This window comes from Barbus barbus (genome assembly GCF_936440315.1).
Source record: "Barbus barbus genome assembly, chromosome: 39".
NCBI lineage: Eukaryota > Metazoa > Chordata > Actinopteri > Cypriniformes > Cyprinidae > Barbus > Barbus barbus.
The window spans coordinates 1,929,844-1,957,785 of NC_136717.1; the positions used below are offsets into that span (position 1 = coordinate 1,929,844).

At 38.6% G+C, this 27,942-nt stretch overlaps 2 protein-coding genes and 1 long non-coding RNA gene across 4 annotated transcripts in view; 2 read left to right on the plus strand and 1 right to left on the minus strand.

The window, feature by feature from the left end:
- The window catches only part of LOC306858963, a 1,377,007-nt gene that overhangs the window by 527,984 nt on the left and 821,081 nt on the right, over positions 1-27,942 (plus strand). The gene's annotated exons all lie outside the window — the stretch shown is intronic.
- Positions 2,061-12,928, minus strand: LOC306858906 (uncharacterized protein). 2 transcript variants are annotated; one of them, XR_013783248.1, is made up of 4 exons: positions 12,706-12,928; positions 11,470-11,541; positions 8,986-9,302; positions 2,061-4,424 (listed from the first exon to the last, which is right to left on the minus strand). XR_013783248.1 is itself a non-coding variant. In XM_079399703.1 (4 exons), exon 4 carries the CDS (start codon positions 8,591-8,593, stop codon positions 7,571-7,573), a length of 1,023 nt encoding a protein of 340 aa, XP_079255829.1. In that variant the 5' UTR covers positions 8,594-8,619; positions 8,986-9,302; positions 11,470-11,541; positions 12,706-12,928; the 3' UTR covers positions 5,917-7,570. The 2 variants fall into 2 exon arrangements, 1 of the variants encoding a protein (XP_079255829.1); XM_079399703.1 differs by lacking the exon at positions 2,061-4,424 and adding an exon at positions 5,917-8,619.
- On the plus strand, positions 13,977-27,684 carry LOC306858921 (uncharacterized protein). Its single transcript, XM_079399727.1, has 3 exons — positions 13,977-14,065; positions 16,640-16,823; positions 21,684-27,684. Exons 2-3 carry the CDS (start codon positions 16,652-16,654, stop codon positions 22,577-22,579), a joined length of 1,068 nt encoding a protein of 355 aa, XP_079255853.1. The 5' UTR covers positions 13,977-14,065; positions 16,640-16,651; the 3' UTR covers positions 22,580-27,684.

The window sequence follows — 27,942 nt, forward strand, 5'->3', positions numbered from 1 at the left end:
TTGTATTTAGGGATGTTGTAGGCACTAAATGGCTGTGATTCCCAAAAGCATCATAATTGATCTTAGACCCATCGTCACAAATGGAGCTACGAGTACTTTAAACTCATATTTTGTGCCACCCTAGACTAGTTGCTGACCCCTGCCAGGCCACCTCTATTCATGGGTACAACCTCTGCTATGCTCGCCACCATATTTGTGTCCGATATGACAAAGAACCTTTTTAAGACCTTGAAAAATCCTCTGCCAACTGGTCGCTCCTTATTCACAGCATGCAGGACTCATGCTGACAGCAATTCCCTTGACCGTCTGCATTTTGATTTCGGCAAATCTTTTTTGGCGAATGCAAAAAACATGATTATTGGTCATGAGCCCAACATCCAGCAAGCCAAGAAAATACGTAGTCTACTTGGGGGAAGACATCTTTAATTTCTAGTGTATTCGTAAACTCGGATCTCATTACTGAAGCACAAATTCAGGCACCAAAAGCAGCCCACACTCTCTTTAACCAAAAAATGGTTCTATAGCTACAATAACGTTTTAGTTCACTTTTTTTCCATGGTTTAAAAAAATGCTGACTTTCAGTTGATATGCCTTCAATTTTTTTTCCATATACAACCCGAATTATGGAAATGTTGGGACATTTTTTTTTAATTTTAATAAAATTAAAACTAAAAGACTTTCAAATCACGAGCCATTATTTTATTCACAATAGAACAGAGAACATAAATGTTTAAACAGTAAGATTTTACACTTTTATCCACTAAATGACCTCATTTCAAATTTGTTGCCTGCTACAGGTCTCAAACAAGTTGGCACGGGGGCACCAAATGGCTGAAAAAGCAAGACTTTTTGAACAAATTCAGGTGGGAGAACATCTAGCAACTAATTAAGTTAATTGACATCAAGGCCCATATTCCTAAAGATTCTAAGAATCCTTTTAGAGAGCTCCTAATTTAGCTTAAAAATGTCTAACTAGGAGTCTTAGCTTAAAAGTGATTCAGGACCAATCTGACAGCAACTCTGAGCGAGGAAAAGACAAAAACTTATGACACATTTTTGATGACTGAAGATTGGTTGGTTGTCCAAGAAGGAAATAAATGAGCGCTTTTAAGAGTAGGGTTTATTATTAGCCTTCACTTTGAAATTACAGGCGGAATGTTTCCGTTCTCTCTCTCTCTCTCACACACACACATTATATATGTGTGTATATATATATATATATATATATATATATATTCTTTATTTTTTATTTACCATGCTGTCATACTTAACATATTTTATAGGAAATTAACAGCGACATCATAAGTGCTGTAACAAACCCAAATCATCACTGCTGCATAGTTGCATTTTTCCAGTTGCCAAATATGTTAATGTAGTGATTACGCCATTTCTGGCGCTATGGCATTTCAGCGCGGTGTCGGAGATGTTAGCATGTCTTTAATAAGATTTCAAAGGATGAGACCAAGAGTCTGGTGATGTCTATGGGTCACAGACTCACTGCTGCGATTGTGCGCAAGGGATCTGCAACTAAATAATAGCTTTTCAGACCAGGCTGGGAATGCAGCATTAAAGCGAAACCTGTTGGGAGTTTAAGTCACTGATGTAAATGAAAAAAAAGAAACCGAGAAAGAGTGAGAAATCACCCACTGTTCTGTTCTGTTAAGTTTTCTTTCAGGGTATACTCACACTAGGCACGGTTGCCTTGAACCGAGCCCGAGTGCGATTATGCCCTGCTGGCCTGCGCTCACTTGCACTAAACTTTCCAGGCCGGAGCACGCTTACGCCATGTGCAAGATAACGGAGAACCCCACTTGCGCTAATATTCTGCCTAATAAATTTGTAATTTATGCCGTGCCTTGATTTTCACTTGTAAGTATCAGAGAATTATGGAGGCAGCTGACGTTCATGAAAAAATTTGCGGCTTTAAATCGCAGCCTACAAGGTGAGAACCAAACCCACAATTGTTCATCGGAGCCACATTAATGGAGGTGATCTCCATCTTTCTTTTCATGGTCGGAATGTTTGGAGTCCAATGAAGATGAAGGCAGAATAAAATTATTAAAGTAAACTCATTTATTAAAGAAAAGTAAATTCAGGAAATCCAATAGAAAACAGCATTAACAATACAGCATGTAGAACACCACACTAGCTCTCAACAGAAACGACAGACGGTCTGGAACTCAAAGATGACCAGTTTATGAGACTAATTAAAGAATAGCCACAGTGACTAATGGAACAAAGGAAATACAAACTAAAAGTCCATTAAAACAAAAGCATACACAGGCTTGTCACAATTACATTTATAAGAATATAATATAGAGAGAATCAAATTGAGTGACTTTCAGGTGCCTGCGCTCCAGAGTTAATCACATACTCTAGATCAGAACATTGAAATATTTATAGTCCTATTGACTGTTGTGAGCCCTCTGAATCTGATCTAAACCAGGTTGGATTTGCTTGGTTTTGTCATCTCTAAACCCATTCTGAATTTGTTCATCTAGCTTCATGCAACAGGCAGGGGAAGCAGAGCTGAAGACCTATGCTTTACAGCACAGAGTGAGTGGAGCAAAGCAGGCATATTCAGTTTATGGAAGCCAAGCTTCACTGAAACGAAAAACATTAAATAAATAAAAAGCATCATAGTCATTTTATTCTCTGAGGGGTTTTCACACCTGTCCTGGAGGACCCTATGCACTAGAGCTGGGCAAAAAAAATAGATTTTTCGATTAATATTTTATTTTTTAATGACGTCGATTTGATATCGATTCTCAAAACCAGTCTTTCCGGTATTTATTTCAGCACACGTTTAAAACAAGATCTGATTAATGTGATTCTTCTCATTAGTCTTCTCCACTGGATGTCACCCTTATTTACCCTGTGTGATGTTACAACAGAAAGCCTGTCATTCATTCAGTGCTTTTCATGGCTGAGATACTGTTGATGAGAACCAAGAACAAAGCCATACGCGTGATTCGTAATGCTCAGGTGAAATGTGTGTTTTCTTTTTAATTTTAACAGTAAACCTCTGTTGTGCAGCACTGCCAAAAAATTTTTTTTTGTCTGCCAAAAAATAAAAGGATTTAATTTGCATTTGATTAGGATTAATTAAATTAATGTTTTATGCCTTCATCTGATTACCAGAAAAATTAAGAAGAGCATTTTCTTGCGAATCGAAATCAGGACATCTGAATTGATACCAAGCCCTACTATGCACTGTACATTTCTCCCTTATCCTTATCTGACACACTCAATTCAGGTCTTGCAATCACTACTAATTGTATGTCATTTAAAACTCCTTCCACACAAAGAACACACAGGGTCTCACAAGCACATGACTTTGCAGATGCATCTCTAAATGTAATGGCAGAATAAATTTTACACATGAAACCTCATGTGACTGTTAAAGTTTCCTTTAAATCCAAAACTCTTTCCACAATGATGACAGGTGAATGGCTTCTCTTTAGAGTGAACTCTCATGTGAGCCTGAAGGTTTCCTTTAATGGTGAAGCTCTTTCCACACTGAGAGCAGGAGAAAGGCTTCTCTCCGGTGTGAACTCTAATGTGATTCTTAAGGTATGCTAGCTTGGTGAAACTCTTTCCACAGTGATGACACATGTTGGGCTTCTCTCCAGTGTGAGTCGTTACGTGAATCTTAAGATGATTTCTGTCTGTAAAACTCCTTCCACACTGATGACATATAAAACAGTTTTCCCTTGAGTGAATATTCATGTGGGAATTAAGTGATTCTTTACATCTGAAACTCTTTCCACACTGATCGCATACAAAGGGCTTCTCTCCATTGTGAACTCTCATGTGAATCGTAAGATTTCCTTTTAATGAGAAACTCTTCCCACACAGCTTGCAGTTGTAAGGTCTCTCTCCAGTGTGAATTCTCATGTGGGTATTAAGGGCTCCTTTACGAGTAAAACTATTTCCACACTGATCACATGTGAACGGCTTCTCTCCAGTGTGAACTTTCAAGTGAGTGTTGAGATTTACTTTTTGTGAGAAGCTCTTTCCACACTGTTTGCAGGTGAAAGGCCTATCTTCTGTGTGAACTCTCATGTGAGTCTTAAGGTATTTATTGAATTGGAAAGTCTTTCCACACTGGTGGCATATGAACGGTTTCTCTACAGGGTGATTAATTACATGCACTTTAAGGCATTTCATGTCTGAGAAACTCTTTCCACACTGATCACATGCAAACATCTTCTCTCCAGTGTGAACGCTCTTGTGGATTTCAAGGTTTTGCTTTTGTGTTTGATTAGAACTGTTAGGTTTGGTCTTCTGAGCTGTTTTTGGTGAGGAAATCTTTTCAGTCGGTCTAGGTTTTTCCCCAGTCAAGAAATCATGGTGCATCTCATATTGATTGTTCTCTTCAGCTTCATTTAGTTCTTGACTCTCCTTTTTCAGCACCATCAGGTCTAAGGGAAAAAAAACAGACAAATAAAAAATGAATCCCAGTGTCACAATTTCACCCAGATTTGTCTGTGTCAGTGTATAAGTATTGGGCAGAGGGGAGAATGGGGCTTCATTAGCTCTGACAAAATAAGCTGCTTCAATGGAGAAAATAAAGTTGGAGAAAGGTAGCAGGAGGGAATAAAGTTTGAATTACAATAAAGTAGATGGATTAAAACAATGACTTACACAGTGAATTATGCAGTTTGGTCTATTGAATAAATACACCAAAGCCCTGTCTACACCTTGAATTAAGAAGCGTTTCAGTCGATTGAATGACAAGTAGATAAGAGATAGGGCTGCCCTCGACTAAGGATTTTTATGCTAGACTAGTAGTCGTTAACTTTAAGCATTAGTCAACTAATCGCACGTTTATTAATAAACCATTTAAATCATTATAATGAGTCTTCAATTGCCTTTTTGTTTTCGGCTTAAGAGATGAAGATGGCGACGTCATCTCCGCAGTAGTGGACGCACCTGTATGCATGTTTCACGGATTACATAATCTGAGAATTTGTTTTCCATTTGAATTGGTTAATTTGAAAATTGACATTTCACTCTCTATAGATATATTTTTAATGCCTGTAAAGCAAAGATTCACGGAGTTTCGTGCTCAAGTTCACAGCAGAAACCGCTTCATGTTTTGCTTTCATTATTTTACAAAAGCACGTTTTGTTGTTATTGTGAGTGAACACAAATAAATGTAGTCTTCACAGATTCGAAAGATGTATTATTCTTATTTGTATGACCGAAAATTAGTATTTTAAGAGCAAGTTAGAGTACTGGTGCCTCCATCTGACACTTGAACAGCGCACAATTCTCTAGGTTAACATTAGATTGAGTTGCCATGTAAAGTTGCTAATACTTACATATTTCAGATGATAAGCCATATTTTTGAGGTTGATGAATGATAGGTGAGCGTTTTTGATGTCCTGCCCGATGTACTATATTACCATAGACTAGCAGTTAATGATCTGTTTGCATGACTTCGCCTGTGGATTTTTTTGTGTGCGACTAATAACATTTTGGTCGATTAATGGTTAGTCGACTATTAGGGGGCATCCCTAATGAGAGAGACATTTCCATTTACATCTTCACAACATTATGAAAAATACCAATGTATTTGAAAGATACAACTTGAAGAAAACTGTAAGATTTGCACATTTCCTTATTAAAATAGGCCTACTTAGGGTTTTTCCTGGCTCAAAATGAAGCGGAGGTGGTACCATCCTGATCATGTGCACACAATGTACCCACCCTTCAACTGGCTGAAACAAACACTTTTTACACCCAATGTATTTTAGATGTTACAATAATTATGTGATTGAAAAAAAATGACAATTATGAAGTTGCATTTTACAAAAAACAAACAACCCAACCTGTGACAACCCGAATTCCAGAAATGTTGGGACATTTTTTAATTCTGAATAAAATGAAAATTAAAAGACTTTCAAATCACATGAGCCAATATTTTATTCACAATAGAACATAACATTTAAACTGAGAAATTTTACACTTTTATCCTCAAAAAAGTTGGCACGGGGCAAAAAAGGGCTGAAAAAGCAAGAAACATCTAGCTACTAATTAAGTTAATTGACATCAGGTCTGTAACATGATTAGCTATAAAAGGGATGTCTTAGAGAGGCAGAATCTTTGTTGGATGCCCGTGGTCTTTGGGCCCTCAGACGACACTGCATCACTCATCAGCATGATTCTGTCATTGACATTACTAAATGGGCCCAGGAATACTTCCAGAAACCACTGTCGGTAAACGCAATCCACCATGCCATCTGCAGATGCCAACTAAAGCTCTATCATGCAAAAAGGAAGCCATATGTGAACATAGTCCAGAAGCGCCGTCGTGTCCTGTGGTCCAATGCTCATTTAAAATGGATTGTTTCAAAGTGGAAAAGTGTTCTATGGTCAGACGAGTTCAAATTTGACATTCTTGCTGAAAATCACGTACGCCGTGTCCTCCAGGCTAAAGAGGAGGGAGACCTTCCAGCATGTTATCAGCTTTCAGTTCAAAAGCCAGCATCTCTGATGGTGTGGGGGTGCATAAGTGCATTTGGAATGGGCAGCTCGCATGTTTTGGAAGCCACTATGAATGCTGAAAAGTATATAACGTTTTAAGAGCAACATATGCTTCCCTCCAGACGACGTCTATTTCAGGGAAGGCCTTGTGTATTTCAGCAGGACAATGCAAAACCACATACTGCAGCTATTACAACAGCATGGCTTCATAGTAGAAGAGTCCGGGTACTGATTTGGCCTGCCTGCAGTCCAGATCTTTCACCTATAGAGAACATTTGGCGCATCATTAAATGAAAAATAGGTCAAAGACAACCAACACAAACTCTTCAGCTGCTGGAAACCTATATCAGGCGAGAATGGGACCAAATTCTAACACCAAAACTCCAGAAACTCATATCCTCGATCCCCAGGCGTCTTCAAACTGTTTTGAAAAGAAGAGGAGATGCTACACCATGGTAAACATGCCCCCGTCCCAACTATTTTGAGACTTCATCAAATTTGAAGAGAGTTCATTTTGTGGATATATTTGTAAAATGCTGTGTGTTACATGAAAAGCATGACAACCCCCCCCCCCCCCCCCCCCCCCCGCCCCACATGAGATCACATGACCACACCTTTTGTGTGGTCATGTGATCTCAACATCTGTCCACATGAGGCGACCTGCTCCATGACAAATTAAACCACTTAAAATACAACAGTCATATGAGTTTCTTCAACCATATCATGTCACGGATTCTGGAAGAGAAATGAGGCGAGGACTCAAGTGCAGGAGAATGGTGTGTCCTTTAATAATAAAATGAAACAAAAACTGAACAAAAACCACCCCGAGGGGGAAAAACAGGCAGGCAGGCCGAGACTGCAAACACACACACGACGTCAAACATTAAACATGAAATAACGAAACCGCACAGGACTGCAGACACCAGGAGAATAAATAGGGAGACAAACGAGGAGGACACAGGCGAAGTCACTGAAACAATAATGAGATAAGGAGGACGGGGTCAGACAATAGACACCAGATGTCACTGTGTGTTTTGTTTGAGCACATGGCTTGTTGTTTGTGGTTTGTGCCATGTGCTCAAACAAAACACACAGTGACATCTGGTGGCCAATAAGGGCACACCAGCAGGACATGACACAACCCCCTCTCTAAGGAGCAGATTCCAGATGCTCCACAGTAAAACTGAAATAAAAAATGTCTGGGAGGGAGGTGGGCCAGAGGTGGATCAGGCCAGGCCCGTGTAGCGGCAGAGGACCTGGAGACACCTCTGTGCCAGGGTGGTCCCGGCAGAGCAGGAGGCCAAGGCGGGGCAGGCAGAGCAGGAGGATCGTGAGCAGACACTGCCGCTGCCTCGGAAGCGTTGTGAGCGTGCAACGCCGCCTCGGAAGCCTTGTGAGCGTGCCATGCCGCCTCGGAAGCCTTGTGAGCGTGCCATGCCGCCTCGGAAGCCTTGTGAGCGTGCAACGCCGCCTCGGAAGCCTTGTGAGCGTGCACCACCCCTTCAGGAGGATCGTGAGCGGGCACCGCCGCTTCGAAAGCCTTGTGAGTGTGCACCGCCGCCTCGGAAGCCTTGTGAGCGGGCACCGCCGCCTCGGAAAAACCACAAGCAGACCACGCTGCTCGCACCGACATCAGCGGGGGATCCTGCACACTGGGCATCAGCCTGAGACGCTCTGTCACCGGACGCAAATTACTGGGTGCGGCAGACGAGGTCTCTGACACCCCTTGGCTCCCAGCCTTGTCGGCCATCACTGGGGGCGCTGCAGCTTCTGCGAGCACTGCCTGAGGCACACCAGCCACCCTATTTGTGGAACATGCCAAGCACTCAACAAACTCACCAAATGTTAGGTGGTCCAGCCCCCTCATCTTCCACCTGTTGAGGGGCTCCTCAAGGGCACTATTGAAGAGGTCCTTGAGGGCTGCATCATTGTACCCCAGACCCTCTGCTGCACCACTGAACCTCAGGGCAAACTTCCTCACGTCAGTGCCCTGCTGACGGAGGGAGCTCAGGGCCTGGAACTGGAGGATGCGTTGGTAGAGGGGGCTGCCGACGTTAGAGGCTGGTGGAAGTTGAGAGCCCATTCTCTGCTGAGTCCTCATTTGGCTGTTTCGTTCTGTCACAGATTCTGGAAGAGAGATGAGGCGAGGACTCAAGTGCAGGAGAATGGTGTGTCCTTTAATAATAAAATTAAACAAAAACTGAACAAAAACCACCCCGAGGGGGAAAAACAGGCAGGCAGGCCGAGACTGCAAACACACACGACATTAAACATGAAATAACGAAACAGCACAGGACTGCAGACACCAGGAGAATAAATAGGGAGACAAACGAGGAGGACACAGGTGAAGTCACTGAAACAATAATGAGATAAGGAGGACGGGGTCAGACAATAGACAGGAGAGCACATGGCACAAACCACAAACAACAAGCCATGTGCTCAAACAAAACACACAGTGACATCTGGTGGCCAATAAGGGCACACCAGCAGGACATGACATATCACTCATTTCTGTAGAGCTGGACATTTTAATAAGGATCAAATGAGTGAGTTCAGCTTTGAGAAAGAAACCAACCTGTTTGTTCCTCAGTATCTTCGTGTTTGACTCTGAATGCTTCTTCAATCTTCATGTCTTCACTCTCCTCTTTAATAAACTCCATCTTTGTTTGTTCCTCAGTATCTTCATGTTTGACTCTGAATGCTTCTTCAATCTTCATGTCTTCACTCTCCTCTTTAATAAACTCCATCTTTACAACAGTGTCATGTGGATCTCAGCTGCTTCAGGAGTTTTTCTGTTTGGACACTTTGTCCTGTTTAAGATGAGAATAGTACAGAACAGAGAGAAAATTAAATCCAAACTAAATCTCTGGATGCGTCTCAATCAGATCCCTGGTTCAGTAGTCAGTGCACTAGTAAAGCAGAGAACACACTACACGATTTTCAGGCTCATTATGAATGGAATTAGATATTGGCAGCTGATCTTTCCCAGTCAGACCGGGTCTGTTCCAGGGCTCAGTCGCCGTTTGCAGTCGGCAGAAAAACCACATAGTGCGTGGTGTCTAAAGATTATAATCTTAGAATTCAAGAACCAGTCGTTGCCAGTCATTTTCACAATAATTTTTTAAACGTTTAATATTTGCGACTGACACCAGCGACTGAATGCTGCTTTGCAGGAGATGTGTTCACTGTTAAACATCATTCAGCATTAATTTTTCTTATTTTGCAATATTTTTTCTCAATTACAAGAAAAATCTTGATTGTTCTTGTTGTTATTTCTTTCTTGTCTTTCTTTTAATTATAAGTTAACAGTGCAAATTAAATGGTTTCGGTTTTTTTCTGCAGTCGAAAGTATAGCCTAAATAATGTCAGTGATTTCTCTCATTTAAAGGCAGGGTAAGCGATTTCTTGAAGTCAATGTTAATATTTGAAATCACCAAAACAAACACGCCCCTACCCCAAAAGGGTCTCGCCCCTATTTTGATAGATCCGCCCCTCACATACGTAGCCTATGGCAACCCAGGCAACGATTAGTTCTGTGAAACATAAGCTGCTTTTCCACCGAAATTACCTGAAACAATATGTCCCAAGAAAATTGTTGCTGTCTAAACTGTTCCATCGCGGTCTAAACTACCGAGAAGATTAGGCAAATAGTCTGGTGACGTAACGTTAGGTCTGAGCACGTTTCTTAATACAAAGTACGCAAATTTTGGACTTCTGACATCCTCGGTAGATCGGACTTCACGAGTTAGACTCGGGAGTGTGAATCCTGCGGACGGAACGACGCAAATCCGGTAATTCTGCAAAGAGCAGCGTACTTGATAACGTCAGTAAGCTCGACTTGGCAACTGCAATTTTCCCCACTGTATTTACAATAAGACTAAATATGATATCAAACACCACTGCCTCTTTTCGTTTTAATTTAAACATATTAATAGCTGCAGAAATGTAGTTCAGGGAACATACATACATTACAATGAAACGAAATAATATATCAAACATTGTCTGTTTTTATTTTAACATATTAATAGAACAATAGAATAAAGACCAAAGATTACCTGTTAGATTTACCTAAAACAAATGATATCTTATGTTTAACCACTACAGAGTCATCAGAGCCAGCGGCAAATGTCAGAAGGACTAGCCGAGGTTATGCTCCTCTCTTTGGGATACATGAGCACTGAGCGCCCAGTGATCGCGTGGAGCTCACGGCGAAGCACATTTTCAAATAGGTGCTGTTTTTATAAATAAACCGCAGATTTGAGTTTTAAACAACTACATTCTCGCCTGAAATACACGCGTCCAGTGTAGACACGGTGTTACTCACCTATCGATATGTTTTGTGTCAAATGAACTTGTGGAATTTTGTGGAAATTACAGTGCCTTGAATTTATTAAGTAATGTTTTATTAACCTCGGGAAATGTAACGAATACCGTGTTTACTTAGAACCAATTAATTTTTAATCCCTGATTTTAGACATACATGAGATATTGTTGCATGACTAAATGTTTAAAAATAGGGTCACACTTTATATTAGGTGGACTTAACTACTTGTATCAAAAAATAATGTACTTATTGTGGTCATATTGTATTGTAAAACACTTTCGCTGCTATTGAGGTGGGATATGGGTAAGGTTAGGGACAGGTTTGGTGGTATGGGTAGGTTTAAGTGTAAGTGATGGGTGAACAGTGTAATTATAAATGTAATTACAGATGTAACTAAACTTGACTCAATATAAAATTGCTACTACAGTCGCAAAAAAAGCTTTTACTGTTTAAAAAAAACAAAAATTTGTGAGCATTATTGGAACTGAATATGTTAGAATAAACCTCAAACACACACGATCGTTGTAGGGCTGTAACGATATACCGGTATGACGGTTTATCACAGCTTGAACGTGCACGGTTATCATATCGGAAACATTTGCATATCTAGGGTTTAAAAAAAAAAAAAAAAAAGTGAAAAAAAATAAACTCACCCGCGCTTATGCAACTTATTTCCGCTCGGCTGCTTCACTCTGCTTTCACTTGGCTGTTAATCTCCATCTCCACTGAAAAAATTAAAAAGTTAAACTCTGTAGTATGGGAATACTTTGAGAATAATTTTTTATTATTACTATTTTTTTAAACAAACACGGGTTGCCCTTGAGGATGGATCCAATTTGCTAAAATGGATGCAAAGTGGCTGCAAAAGCAGGCAGTACATCCAACACGGACACCATCCCTTCGTGCAGATTAAGGTGTTTCACATTTATAAAAGGTTATAAATTAAGGCCGTATGATTTCCGTGATGCAGAGGGAATCCCGGTGCAGTCGTGAACATGTTTATACAGTATAACGAGGATATCACGTGAAACAAGCAATCTGATGGATGGATAAATCAAAAGTAGATATGATGTGTGAAGAGACTGCTATATGAACAATCTGCTTGTTTCTGCAGGTCTCTGAGTAGCACAGTTTTATCTACTACACACTGAAGTACGCATGATACTGTTTTCAGCATCTACATAAGAACATCACCAGAGCTGCCAATGACAAATATATTAGCATTGTACAGAGTACTTACAACAAAGTACAATAACATAGTTATAATAGTTAATTTATTTAAACATTATTTTTAAGGAATATCATGTTTGTCCATGATTTAACTTGGTATACCTCTGTTGTGGAGAATGTTGCCAAAAATAAAAGTTGTTAAATTTTAATTTGATAACATTTTAAAACATTAATTAAAATGTTAAAGTGTGATATAGATACACATAAGGTGTATACTTTTATTTTTTGTATGAAATGTATTTATTTATTCAGAAGAGAGACTTAAATACTTTCATTAAAATGGTTTCAACTTTGTTGCAATAAAGGATTTGTTCAATCATAACTTGCTCGTAATCTTTTAAGAGTCATTGTTACTGATAAGCGTTATTGTTTGATATATACCGTGAAACCGTGACGATTATCAAACCGTGAAAATCTCATACCGTTACAAAACTAGCTCTCAGAACACAAATTAAGTTTTGTATAAAGATTTATATCTGCTATTTACTGATTTGTAGCTTTTATTTAATTAGATTCTACTTTCATGAAAACATTTGCAGATGTTTTGAAAAAGTTGTTTGTTTTTCTCGTTTCGAGCAGCAGATTCGAGAGATTGAAAACAGCGAATCGTTTAGCGATGAGTTTAAAAAGCTGTGTTTCTCCATCACTAACTTACTCACCAGTGACTGAATTCATGTTCATGATAAACTGATTCACGAGACGAGACGCAGCTTTTCAGCGGGAGCAGAAAATATCCTTCATTAGTGTCTGATAGATAGATAAAGCACCAATTAATATATACACAATTCTCTAAACGAGTTGTATTGATTAAACACTTTAATGGTTGAAAGCATTGGCTTTTCTTCAGCACGGCGCAGTCTTATGACATCACATCGACAGACCAAAATAAAAGTCTTTTTCGCCAAAACCACTGGATTTATATTAGAAAGCAAATGTAAATAATACAGTTTATGATGAACTGAAGGGAGCTACATATCTAGTCTTATATCTAACTATAAGCAACTGTAAAGTCATGATATTCAAATTACAGGATTGAAAATAACTTGAATATTTCAAAAACAAAGAAGTTATAGATCAAAAATAAATTGTTGTTGCAGAGAGATTATTTATTCAATTTAATAACTGAAACTGAATCCAAATGACAATGTAAATAGACTAGTAATGTTATGATTTTATGGTATATAAATGAAAACAATCTTATATTGTAATTGTAATAGATGTGCTTAGTTACAGTTACAACAGTAACAACGTAGCAGATATTCTTAACCTGTATCACTAATTCACGTACTTTGTCTATAAGATAAAAGTGGGTTTTGTTCAAAGTAGCTATATTATCCACATAAATCTTTGATATGAATTAATATTTTTGGTAAATCATTAAATATCGCTGGCTAAAAAGTAACTAGTACTCGGAGTAGTTTGACCTTAAGTACTGTTTTGGCACAAGTACTTTTATTTGTAATTGAGGATTATTTCAGCAATGTAACAGTACTTGTACTTAAGTACAAATGTTCAGTACTCTTTCCACCTCTGTCAAATTCTGAAACAAAAATGATACATTCACCATTTTATTGTTTTTTTTGTGGCAACAACACCTAAATATAATTCTTATATGTATACTGCAAAATTTTGTGAATTGATTGTTGTTTTTTAGTTTGTGGCTCAAGGTTTAATTTTATCGAAAGACCTTGTTTATCGTGAAATAGTAAAATAGTATTTTTTGATAAAGCTCTTTCAAAAAAATGCATCATGGAAAAAATGGCCTCGATAGATAGATGTGGGTGAAATGCTTTAATAGCTAGTTATTTTCAGCAACAGCATGGATTTAAATATGTGTTTCGCCAAGAATTCAACTCTGGATGTTTTATTATTTACAAGTGAATTTCAATGCACTTCTGTAATTTTAGTATGAAAACAGGGCTTTTATTTTGAAGTGGGGATATGACGTCATGTGGCTGTTGTGTTTTTCGGCTGAAGAAAGAGTAGCCTCCTGAAGAATTCACAAAGCAAACCGTTCAGGTAATTTCATAATCTTTTTAGGAACTGTAAGAAATGTTTTATTATTGAATGTAACCTTGTAATGCATGATCTAACATCAGCGCACGTTATTTTGTGTGAGTAAAGCGCATTATTCACTCGAGAGTAACAATAGGTGCGTCTTTGGCTCCGTTTACACTAGTGCGTTATTGTAACCATAGAAAAGTATGGGTAGATCCCCATTCGACCACTCCAAGCACGCAGACGCGGCCGCGATCTAAATAATAGGATCTACTTTTATAACTCTATGATCGTACACGTGACGCGTGTGGATCGTTGTTATTCTAAAACGCATTATAGTGTAAACGAGTCCTTAAAGGGATACTCCACTCCAAAATGCACATTTGGTCATTAATCGCTTACCCCCATGTGCTTCCAAAGCTATAAAAGTATGAAAAGCATTGTCATAATACTTCTCATTCTTTATAAGGATAACTGCTCATCTTTTGTTTTTGCCTTTAAGTTAAACAATTATTAATTCTTCATTGTATCGTTTGCAGAGAAGAAAAGCTAATTTATAGCAGTGCATGATAATTAGATATTTTCTCTCAGGTTTTGTAGAATTTAATTTACTGTTTATCTGATTACCATGAAAACATTGTCAACCGCTGCTAAATTATCCAAATAAAAGTGTGTTCAACAAGCTGACAGAAGTCAATCTAATCTAACAGAAACTTTTAAATGTGAAAGTATAATTGTTATCATTATAAATTTTTCCATGGCCACGGAGGAGAATCAGAGATTGTGGGTCACATTCAGCGAACAGTCACAAACTCGCTGTATTTTTATATTTATGTCAACAAATGACAAGCAAAATCAAATCCCTAGGAGCTTAAGAACAGTTTTATAGCATTTTAAAATAAGTACTAAGACTGATGCTAAAAGACATGCATGTTTAAACAAAGCGTTTTGTAAAGTAGAAAGCACTTATGGATTAAGACAGTGATATTTAATGCTCATATTTTGGGCTCATCTGTTTTTCTGCACGTTATGATTTATTAGAAAGGTGTGTGCAGAATGTGGTCTTTTATTATCACTGTCTCTGTACATTAAGTGCGTTCTTATGAGAGGAAAATGCTTAACGCTCATATTTTGAGCTGTGCATCTGCACATAGAATGCTTTACAATATTGTCTTCATCGCTGTCTTGGTACATTAAGCCACTTTAAGCATTTTAGAAAGTCTCCTGTTCAAGTTCTGCTAATTCACAAGTCTAGGGAGAGTCATGCTAGCAAAGAAGGTAACGTTAATAATTAAACCAACAAAATCAAATCTTTCAAAAACACAGAAATGTGATTCTTTTATTGAGTGAGAGGCAGTAGGTTTAATCAGGGACTAACAGATTTACTATTCAGCGTCAACTGTTTTATCCAGTTTTCTCTCGGAGCGATGATATGAGTTACTATTGCAATTCTCGATGCAGCATGAATGACATACAATGGTGACATTTTTCACAATCACGACAAAAACAAATCAAATACTGCCCTAAACTCAATAGAGGAAAGGCAGCGCTATCCTGCAAATATGGCGGATAAACAAAGCAGTTTCCCAGAACTCAACGCGGTGTCAGCGTAGCGCCATTTTGGAGATTAACCGATGGAAGCAAAGTGCGTACGCTATTCTCTGTCATCTGTAACGCATGGATACACTGTTTCCGTTCAAATCAGCGTAAATAAATATATAATACATATCCATGCGTTACTGATGACACAGAGAGAGAGGAGACGAATTGTTGAATAAATGTCGTCGTTTTTATTTTCTTTGCGTACAAAACGCCTTCTCGTCGCTTCATGAAATTCAGATTGAACCACTGATGGCAGATGGACTGTTTTGATGATGCGTTGATAGTGTAATTTACTATGCAGTCAATGGGACAGTCACAAGCCTGTCGGTTTTCATCCAAAATATCTTAAATTGTGTTCCGAAGACAAACAAAGCTTTTATGGGTTTGGAACGACATGGGGATAAGTGATTAATGACCAAATTTGCATTTTGGGGTGGAGTATCCCTTTAATCATGAAGCAGTTTGTCACAGAATTCGGTCACTTAAGTAATGACCAGAGAAGCAGAGCTTTTATAAACTTCGAGTCAACTGAACCAAATGATTCGCTAATGATTCAGTGTTTCGCTCGATTCACCGCACATGATGCTCAAAGTAGTTTAAATGCAATGAGAAAGCACACTTTTAAAGGGAATGTTACTTTTAAATTTTACAATTACAAAATAATGCTTTAAAAATTACATCGTATTTCATTAGATTACTTAATTTTAGTAACAATCTAAATACTTGAAATACCTAAGATAAGGGGCATATTAACTTTGATGTCTTGTTTTAATGTTAACCACCTCTAAAGAAATGGGTGGCATTTATGCATTTAAAACAATTATAAGTGAATATATGGAATATCAATGAAATGTTTAGTTTGTGTTCTTTAGTTGGTGTTTCACTCTTCACTCCCTTAACAGTGCGCTGACTGCTGAACTAGAAAGCTGATTTAGATGCATTCAGAGATTTAGTTTGTATTTTACTTTCTTCTAATTGTTGTCATTCTAACAGACTATTATAAAGATGGAGTTTATTAAAGAGGAGAGTGAAGACATGAAGATTGAAGAAGCATTCAGAGTCAAACATGAAGATACTGAGGAACAAATAAAGATGGAGTTTATTAAAGAGGAGAGTGAAGACGTGATGATTGAAGAAACATTCAGAGTCAAACATGAAGATACTGAGGAACAAACAGGTTGGTTTTCATCCTCAAAACTGAACTCATTTGATCCTTATTAAAATGTCCAGCTCCATAGAAGTGAATGATATTTTTAAAGAATGAGTGTCCTAACAGGGTCAAAAAGGGTCTTTGATTGTGGCAGACAAACCTAAATCATTCACATCCTACCCATGTGAACTGTGAGCCACTCATAATAAATCTAAAATAAATGCAAAGAAACCATTTGTAATATTTAACATCCACTGCTGTGATTGAGTAACATCTTTGCCTATGAGATGAGTATTACACGTGGACCTCATTTGAAAACTTTAGTATGCTTTTACTATTACCAAGATCATGAATATTGTTGACAGAGCGTTATGTTTATATCTCACAATTCTGACTTCATTTCGCAGAATTGCCAATTTGTATCACAATTCTGAGAAAAAGCCAACTGCGAGATGTAAACTCGCAATCGTGAGGGAAAAAAACAGGCTTCCATAGTTTCTTGTTCCTGCAAAGTGCATACATATCGCTTTTTAATTTAAAATACTTTTCAACTAAACAAAATGTTTTTCCAGGTATTCCAGACCTTACATTTCTAAAAGCTCAATTTAAACACTTTGTGTGAACCCTAAATCGCACAATATCCACCTTTGATCTCAAGCTGTATGTGGCTGATCCACTACAAGATATGAGAACGGTCTGTCTTGACCACAGGTATTTCACTCCTGCCTTCACTGAAGGCGTTTGGTATCTCAATAGAGCTCCGGATGTCACGTGACCCATTCTGTTTACACCACCATGCTGGCAGGCAAGAACAGCCATGAGTGAATATGAAATGAATGGTGCCAGCATAAGTTAACAGAGGCAACATAAGGCAACAGAGTTCATTGCGCACTTTAATTCAAAAGACAAACCTGTACATAGCAAAACTTGATAGAGTAAAAATAACAGATCCCTATAATGCCCCCGGGGTGCTTTTAACGTGCATCAATAAACGAACGGATAGATTTCCTGACCTGCAGTATCCTGATATCTTCAACTACCTCATCAACTTTCCCTCCTAACGTTACTCCGGAGACTCTTTAAAAGCCTGGAGGGGTACAAATGGACGCAATCTAATTTTTTGGTGAATACTCAAGAGTCTGCCGGCTAAAACCATAGACTGTAAAAATGTAATCACTGGAATGTTAAGTCAACTGTGTTGTTAGCTAACGTAATCAACCCTAGCTGTCCTTGTAGGTAGACAGCATAAAGATGTCACTGTGAGTACAGTAGACATCATAAATGTCATGAAATCTTACCTGTTTAATCCCAAATTTGTTGTGTGTTAGCACGTTTTATTGAAGTGAATCATTTTAGTCGTCTATCGGGATGTGCGTTCACACCAGACGTGACTTGTGCGAATAAATCGTGCTATTCGAGCGTAGTTGGACATTTCGAGTTTACTCGCTTCATTCGTGCGTGAATTTGTGTCATGGGAGGGGTTTTTGCCGACTTTAGCTAGTTTGTAGTTTCAATATGTGTGTGTGTTTGTGTACATATATACATATATATATATATATATATATATATATATATATATATATATAGCTCAAATTGAGTAAATGGCGTTTTACCAGATTGTCCGACCTCCTCACTCACTTTCTTCCAAGCAAGATCCTTTTTATTCCCGTTTCTATAAAAGTACGAAGATGTATCGTACAGCTTCGTTTATCCACGTACAGCAACAATGATTTTGTCCTCCATTGTTGTTTCAGATTCCTGCCTCCGCTCGCTACCTCATAATCATGTCACTACTAGAGCAAGCTCCTGATTGGTTAACGCGGCGTGAATATTCGCCAAAGTTCAGATTTTTTAATTCATCCGAAAAGCTCAATTCGCGCCGCAGGATGTCTATTCGCGTCTTTTCATTGACTTAACATGTAAATCACTTAATTCGCGTCTGGTGTGAACGCACCTTTAGGAATACCATAAAATTATTTCCCCTTTGCTTTATGGGATAATCGCGTGTGTGAATATAGGAAAATTTATATTTTCAATTAAAGATAACTTATAGATTTTAATATGGACTGCTTTTGGTGCTCGACACTTCTTTTTTTTTATTGGTCATTTTGTGTAGTAAGAAGTTTACTTAAATGTAAAAAAAAAAATTATATTTTGGGAAAAACGGCTTCCCTTATTGATCACGTCTCGGCTAGATTGCATTTTTTTTTGCACGGCTGGATGTTCGACTCGTGAAAAATAATCACGTTGTTTGTATTTGCCATAGGAATATTCTTTAGTCAAAACACGGATGGAATTGGCATTAGCGCAAAAGCCGTTTATTGTGAAGCGGGAGCGACTAGCATATTATGACAGTTATGTTCAGGACTTTCTGATTTACTTAATGAATACTGCATGAGGGGGCAAGAACTGGCCAAGGGAGGTCACCTACGGGACACATAAATTAAGCCCAATATACGGGACGGCTCTGCTAATACAGGGCGGTTGGCAACCCTAGCTTTCCCCTGTATGTTCTGGCATCCTGGCGCACAGCAGCTGTTGAAATGGCGTAAGGTTCGTAAGGTCTAAATAGTCTGGTTTTAAATTGTTCTACAACTGTCAATACCAATGCCACGGCCGCTCTAGCGCTCTCCTGGTTGCCTGCCAAAATGTCAACGTTTAGATTGCGTGACGTCAGCCTGCGGTGTTCTATTTCTAGGAGCAGTGTAAATAGTGTCATTGATTGAATGCTGGTTTTGGTGCCATTGCTGAACTGTAGTGATTGACAGTTCCAGTGATTATAAAGTCTTTGCTTACTTTCTTTATATATCTTTTTTTTTTTTTTTTTGTGATTGTAAAATTTATCTTTTTTTTTTTTTTGTAATTGTAAAATTTGTGTAACAAATGTAACTTTGTTTTCCATTTATTGCTTAAAGATGCAATAGTTGATTGTCTTCAGAAATATTTTTGTTATGCTGGTTGAAAGTCTCTTCACATCCTGATAGCAATCACAAAGTTAATTGGATGAACATGGATGGTCCTACGCCTTCCAGACGATATAAATACATATAAAAAAAAAAAAATTAGACCAATCAAAATGTTCGGTCTGAGCATAACAGTAGGCTGTCCTGCCTGCCTGTCAAATATGTATTTGCATACCTCTGTGCACCCTGTTTGCACAGACATGATACGACATCGGCACATTCCAGCGAGAATGAAAGGTGCTATTATTGTAATATTACGTGCTTTGTACTGCAAAGTTTTCTCACCGGTTGATGAGACATGAGGTAATCTGACACCGTTGCATTCAGTCCTTCACCAGCGCTGTCTCTCATCGTGTTGCAGGTTAGTGTCTGGTCTGCCTAAGAGCGATCGTGTGTTTTGGAGGAGGTGCGGCTTTGCAAAATGATTATGCAGGGAAGTTGGGGATCTTGCTTTCAAAGCTAGCTTGCTATGGCTAGCCTTTCCAAAATCGCCTACCCTACCTTTTAAAGCACACTTTATCGAAGTACTTCGATATCACAGCAAAAACTACCAACCTAAACAATAAAGTTTAAACATTATTAAAATGATAGTTCTCCCAAAAATGAAAATTCTGGTCATTAATTACTCATCCTCATGTCGTTCCAAAATTAATTGTAAAAAAAATACTGTACTGTTGCATCCATCCATTGGAATCTAGATGTGTGGAGAGGTTTTTTTTTTTTAAATCTTTTGTCTTGTCCAAATCAGTACACAAAAATTACTAGCCATCCCAAATTTGATATCTTTAATGCACTTTGCTAACTTGGAGAGATGTGTTGTTTGTTGAGGAAGGGGTTGAGTATCATTGCCATAATAGTAAAATATAAGGACAATGACTTTTTGGTTAAGCATACAAGAAGAAAAGAGAACCTAATACTGAGCCCTGTGGCACTCCACACTTTTGTGATAAAACATCTTATTCCATGGACTGTCTGAATACTGGATTCTGATTGGCTGGCAGGTATGTAGTAAAACAGTTTAATGCACAGGTAGTTCCAAGTCAGTTTAATCACCGTTCTATATTAATGCGCTGCTTTAATTGATGCACACTAACCAACACCGATCACTTGCTCGCACACACACACGGAGAGAGAGAGAGAGAGAGGTCGGTGATCGCAGATTGCGCTGCACACACACACAAACTTGTCAACACTTCCCCGTGATTTTTATTAATAAAATAAAATATAGGTACTAGATCGCTACATTATATTCCCCAGCAACGAGGTGGTAAAATCGCTGTTTTTAAAGTAATTGTTTGTTGAGAGAGCCGCAGCAAGCAGGTACACACAACTGTCATCTCTCTCTCTCTCTCGATCTTTAATTAATTGAAATGCATGCTATAATTCATTCAAATAAATGTGGGATTACTACACTATTTCATCTGTGTCTGATTTGAAGCAGGCAGAATGCTAGAGCTAACAAACGTAACTGATGAAAATAACTTTCATTGATACTCATTCTGTCAAATATTGCGCTGCAAAGAGCAATACTAGTTTTAACTTGTCGATAACTTGGCAAATGACCAAGGAATAAGCGGGATAATCAACGGGTAGCCGTTCATTAAAGGATTTTGCATTGGGTGGTTCTTTGCCTCCGTGTTGTGTATTAAAGGATCTAGCTGTTGATTATCCCTTACATGTCATAGTCTGAGTTTTTGAAAAATCTAATAGCACTTGTAGAAAGATGCCATGGCTAGATGCCAAAAGCAAGTTATTTGTTTATAAATGTAATAAACAATGAGGCTTAAATCCTGACTGATAACAAATTAAAAAGTTAAGAATAAGGGTTAGTGATTAGTGGGTATTTCATTCGGCATGCATGCCTAAATATTTGATATCTTTTGTTTTGTCATTGTTAACTTGTATTTGTCTCTTTTCACTTCAGACTTGATGGCGATGAAAGAGGAGAGTGATGAATTGGATGAAACACAAGAGAAAGACCATCATGATTTCACAACTGGAGAAAAATCATTTAGTTGCTCACCGACTGAAAAGACTTCCCCACGAAAAAGAGCTAAAAAAACAGAAACTATAAGTGACTTCTCCTGCCAGCAGTGTGGAAAGAGTTTCAGAAAAAAAGGAGGCCTAAAAAGCCACATGAACGTCCACACTGGAGAGAAGCCACACACCTGCCCTCAGTGTGGAAGAGGTTTCTCTCGACATGGAAGCTTTAAAAGGCACATGAGAATTCACAATGGAGTGAAACCGTACACCTGCAAAATGTGTGGAAAGAGTTTCACAACAGAACTTAATCTAAGGTATCACTGGAACAGTCACACTGGAGTGAAGCCATTCACATGTGATAAGTGTGGAAAGAGTTTGGGACACAAAACAAACTTTAAACGGCACATGATGCTTCACTCAAGAGAAAACTGTTTTACATGTCATCAGTGTGGAATGACTTTTACAGACAGTAAACACCTTGAGAATCATGTCAAAAGTCACACTGGAGAGAAGACTTTCATGTGCTTTAAGTGTGGAAGGGATTTTGCACTTAAAGGAAACCTTCAGACTCACATGAGAATTCACACTGGAGAGAGACCTTTCACCTGCACTCAGTGTGGAAAGAGTTTCACATCCAATGGAAACCTTCAGACTCACATGAGAGTTCACACTGGAGAGAGACCTTTCATGTGTCTTCAGTGTAAAGAAAGTTTCACATATCAAAGAGACCTGAAGCGTCATTGGAAAACTCGTTGTAGAAGTGCATTGCAGTGCACTAGGGTTAGGTCTTACGACAATATACAAGCTGAAGTATCACGTTACCAAGTAGCATCATGATACCCTACAGCACTAGGCCCGTATTGATCAAGCTTCTCAAAGTGCCATTTTAGTCTTAAGTGCTGAGAATTCATTAAATTTAGTCCTACTTTCAAACTTAATTATAAATGCAAGTTATAAAGTTTCTTAAATAACTGGGAGATTAAGAGTGATTCTTAGCTTTAAGACAGCTCGAAAGGTCTTTAAAGTGGTTAGGAGTTGCCAGTAGGGGCTTGTAATGGCGCTGAGGAGACATGCGCAAGGAGAGGAAGAATGTTCTTGAAATGTTTGGCGACGAGCAGTTAATCAAACGGTTACATTTCCTCAGTTATTCAAAACGAGCAAAGAACATTTACATTACCAAAGAACATCATAACTGACTTCAGTCTAGCGCGAGTATTATGCGATCTACACTGTATGATGAATAAATCTCTTACCCCTTATTTACACTGCATGCATCTGCAGCACGTTACGGCTCCACGGCCACTGGAACTGATCAGCCCCGCTGTGGCAAGTTTCTGAAGCGGCTCTCCGCGCTCAATCACTAAAGATAGGCACCTAGTCTGTTTTTGACGGATAATAATCGTCTCGCTGTTGTCAAAGACATCAGCAACATCTTTGACTATCGTCGATACACTATCGTCGATCAGCACCCTAAACTGATTTGGGATTACGCTTCGTTTCCTTGCCATAATGTATTCTCTTAAATTCTTTATTTTCGAATGCTTGTTGAATGTAAACTCCTATTAGGAATTTAACCATTCAATGTGAATTTATCTGAGAATATCCTTAATTAAGGAAATCTATTCAGTGATTGATCCATGCATATGTCGTCATCCAAATCCCGTTTGTGGCACAGCAAAATGTCGTGAATCATCTCTAAAACTGACACTTAAGATTTAGTCCTACTCTTCACTTAAATTACGAATGAGATGACTGATAACTTACTTTTAAGCGCAGCTTTGAGCCAAGAATGTTTTTTCACTTAAGTCAATCCTTAGCAGTATTCTTGAGAGTAATTCTTAGAGGCTTGATAAATATGGGCCCAGGTCTCAAACTCAATCCCTGGAGGGCCACAGCTCTGCACAGTTTAGCTCATGGGTGGGCAAACTCAGCCCTTCCAGGCCACTTTCCTTCAGAGTTTAGCTCCAACCCTGTTCAAACACACCTGAACCAGCTAATCATTGTCTTCAAGACTACTAGAAGGCTACTACTACCTTCAAGACTACTAGAAGGCCAAGTTGGCCCGTCACTGGTTTAGCTCCAACCCTAATCAAACACACCTGATCCAGCTAAATAAGGTCTTCAGGATTACTAGAAACTTCCAAGCAGGCATGATTTGGAGCTAAACTCTGCAGAGCTGTGGCCGTCCAGGAATTGAGTTGAAGACCTCTGCCCTACAGTATTGTGCTAATATGATGATTGAGTCATTGAATCCTTTAACTGATCTGTTAAAAACCACTGATTCATTCAGGAATGAAGCAAATTAATGTTTTTATGAATGACTCAGTGAATCATTCACCTAATTTCTAGTCCAGGTTTGGCTGAAAGCTGCAGAATGATCAGTCTTGTTTTTTAAACTCTCATTAGGTCTTAAAGGCTTGTTGTTTCTTTTCCACTATCGGGCCGAATGGTTCTAAGAACTGTCAGATACGGTTCCAGTTGTATCAGTTGAATAAACTGATCAAATATAAAATTAATGTATGAAAAGATAATAAAACATATTCATAAGAGAAATTTTGTATATTCCCACACACCAAGTAGGAAGTTGGATCAGATTCTGATTCACTTTCATCAGGAACACTTGCCATAATGACATCTTCAGTCTCGTCTTAATGTGTCTTGATCATTACTTTGACATTAGCAGGTGTGATTTTAGTCACTGCATGCCACCCAACTCCTTCCCCCCTTTACCCTAAGTTGTTGCTTGTATTGTCTGCAGATGTTGATCCACCTTTGTAACAGCTTTCTTATGGTCATATAAAGAATAAAGGGGATCCGTTCATCCAAGAGCAGAGCTAAGTGTATTTGAACTGAGTCAATAACATACAAAGATATAAGAACATATATATCAGCAAAATATCACATCAAGCATTTCAGTCCAACAAATTCAGGCAGCAATAAAGTCAATTTCTCATGAATTCACAGGGGTTGATTTTTTTTTTTACATTTTGGAGAGTCAAAAGTGCCGTAGTTGCAGAAACACCCAGCTACATTGTTAGCAGTGCCTTGATCCTTTTTCTTTTAATTATTTTTACAACAAAAGCAACACAGTGTTTCTCGGCCACTAACAGTCTCTAAATATACTTTTAATCCTCGTCGCCACTGTAATATATTTTGATAGGAGGTGGATTTGGGAAGAGGAACGACAGACGCACGCTCTGCATGATTACTTGTTTTACTGAGAACTCATGCATGAGAAAAGCCACTCACGTACAAATGGGGGCGTGGTTTTAGGTAACTGTAACTAAGCACATCTATTACAATTACAATATAAAATCAGAATGCTTTTCATTTGTATACACCAGGGGTTCTCAAAGTCTACATTCAAATCTGAATTTTCTTCAATGACAAAGGTCCGGAACTATTGGTAATTACAAACCTTGTTTTTAATAAACATGTATAACAAATCAACATTCATTTTATGAAAAAATAAGGTGCCTTTTGCATTCAAAATACACGAATAACAAGTGCAAAAGTGGCAAAATAATTAAAGTGTCTGGATTTTTCTTAACAAAACACCACAAAAGTAACAGTGCAAAATACAGAGCAGTCTTCACGGGAAGATGCTCTTGATTTCTTTTGAAAATTCCTCAACATTCTTGACTAGGAATGGAGATGGAATGCAGAGCAGCACTTGTCTGCCTACATTGAAGCCCTCAAAGCGCATCCTGAAATTTTCAGCTAGCTTCTCCAAAAAGGAAAGATGGTGACGATGGTGATTGCCATTAGTCTGCTGGAGAAGAGTTGGAAAGTGGATATGTGGCCCTGTGATGTCACTCTTAAATATCTCCAGCCGCCTTTCAAAGGAGCGTACTGCTGCCATCAGATCACACACTGTGTTGCCTTGGCCCTGGAGCTTCAGATTTAGTTCATTTAGATGAGATGTTATGTCCACTAAAAAGGCCACAACCTCCATGGTGTCATTATCCCTCAGAAAATCCAAGTAATGGCTGGCTTTGACATTCTTCTGCTAGGACAAAAACATCTCCAAATCTTTCCTGATGGCCCAAAACCTTTCCAAGACTCTTCCCTTACTCAGCCACCTAACATTGTTATGGAGGAGTAAGTCGTCATAAGCAGCATTTACCTGATAAGAGAAAGAAAAAAAATATACAAATAAATAAATACATGACCTTTTTGTGTTGCATAAATATTCATAAAGTGAACACAAACACCTTCAAAATGCATATAATTACATTTTATTCACAATTAAAAATGATTAAATAAAAAACATTTGTGGAATAAGGGTTGACTTATCATCAGTCAGTGGGGAGATTTTCAGCATTTCCTGCATTAATTATGCCTTAGTTACACATTGATTAAAATTGTTAAAGATGTAAATGCTTTTGCTCTGAAGCAAGTGTGTGTGTGTGTGTGTGTGTGTGTGTGTGTGTGTGCGCGTGTGATCAACACTTAATAAACCCCTATTGACCCACACACACAAAAACACAGTAGAAGTAAAAAGTCAAATAAATTCTCACCTCAGTCAGGAATGCCCGCAGAAGATGGTGCTGAAGGGCAGAAGATGGTCTCAGGTAGTTCACAAGCTTCATAATAGTTTCCATGACGTCTGAATATTCTTTTCCAAGGCTAGCACACAGCACCGACTGGTGTATTATACAGTGGTACGTCAGCAGGTCGGAGTGCTGCTCTTTCAGACGTTGAACAGCTCCCTTCTCCTTCCCTATCATGGCTGGAGCACCATCAGTAGTGATGGACACAATATGCTTGACATCAATTCCCCGTTCATTAAGCATCTGCATGATAGCTTCATATATGTCCTCTCCTCTAGTATGACAGAGTGGAGTAAGGCCCAGTATGTCTTCACAGAATGTCCCCTTTGCCTTGCTGAAATATCTGACAAACACACATAGCTGGGCTTGGTCTGTGCTATCTGTTGACTCATCCACTGCAAGTGAAAGGCAGGGTGCATCTTTGATATCATCAGTTAACTGCTTTACTAAGTCATCGGCAAGTACCTCTGTCCTCCTAGTTGAAGTGTCATTGGACAGTGGAATTTTCTTTAATTTCTCTGACATCTCCTGTCTCTCCTTTCCCTCAAACAAAGCATCTGACATCTCCACTAAACACTCCTTAACCATCTCTGCATCAGTGAATGGCTTCTTGTTTTTGCCTAGTACCCAGGCCACTCGGAAAGATGCTTCTGTAGCTCTCTCTTGCTGTGTCACAGCTCTCACAAGCAACTTATTTGTTGATTCATATGAAGATTTTAGCGGTCGAAGTTTTGCTGTCCGTACCTCTGTATTTTGTGGATATTGCCGTTCAAAATGACCGTGTTTTGTTTCATAATGCCGTTTGACATTTCCACTCTTCACAACTCCAACTGTCTCGTTACAAATCAAACAGAATGGCTTCGTGCTGGATTGGGGCAAAATGAACGCATACCTCTCTGTCCAATCATCTTTGAAAACTCTATTTTCTTCGTCAACTTTTCTTTTCCTGGACAATGACATCCTCCACACCCATTCAAATGCTTACTGCGGTGAAGTGTCGCGCTGCATTAATATTATACTTTTATTATTTACATTTGTTTTCTAATATAAATCCGATGGTTTTGGTGAAAAAAACCCACCGGATTTATATTAGAAACCTTATTTTGATCTGTTGATGTGAGCAAAGGTTTCTCTCCAGTGTGAACTTAGATCAAAGACAAATATCACAAACCTTTTAAAATAAAGCAGCACAAGGAACATATTGTTTTCATACGCCAGAAAAGACGCCAAAATAACGCCGAATCTGATGATAACAATACAGAAATGACACTTTAAAATGTCTGTTTGATAGTTGTGTAAATATGTGAAATACAGTGAACTGCTTGCCTCTCCTCAGAAGACCCCCGTCGGTTATAATTGGCGGGCTTTGTCTGTGTTGTGTTTGAATAAATATCTGGCACCACCTGCTGGACGCTCTGCAGATTTTAGTGCACGATGTAACTACAGAAGAGTCAAGATTTGGTCATTTTTGAGCGAGATGCTAATGGTCTAATCCGATTCAATTCAATTATGATTTTCAAAAATAAAAGCACTCTGGCACCATAGTGGACCCCAGTTCCTTACAGACTGTGCCGCATGCTCTAGAATGTGCACATTGAAACTGACATGACATTTGCCATATAATCTCTCAAAACAGCTCACAAAGTT

Excerpts from the sequence above, each read along its gene's own strand:
- LOC306858906 (XM_079399703.1), bottom strand. The coding sequence starts at position 8,593 with ATGAGGACTCAGCAGAGAATGGGCTCTCAACTTCCACCAGCCTCTAAC.
- LOC306858921 (XM_079399727.1), top strand. The coding sequence starts at position 16,652 with ATGGAGTTTATTAAAGAGGAGAGTGAAGACATGAAGATTGAAGAAGCA. Across the intron at positions 16,824-21,683 it reads AGATACTGAGGAACAAACAG|ACTTGATGGCGATGAAAGAG; the intron begins GTTGGTTTTCAT and ends TTTTCACTTCAG.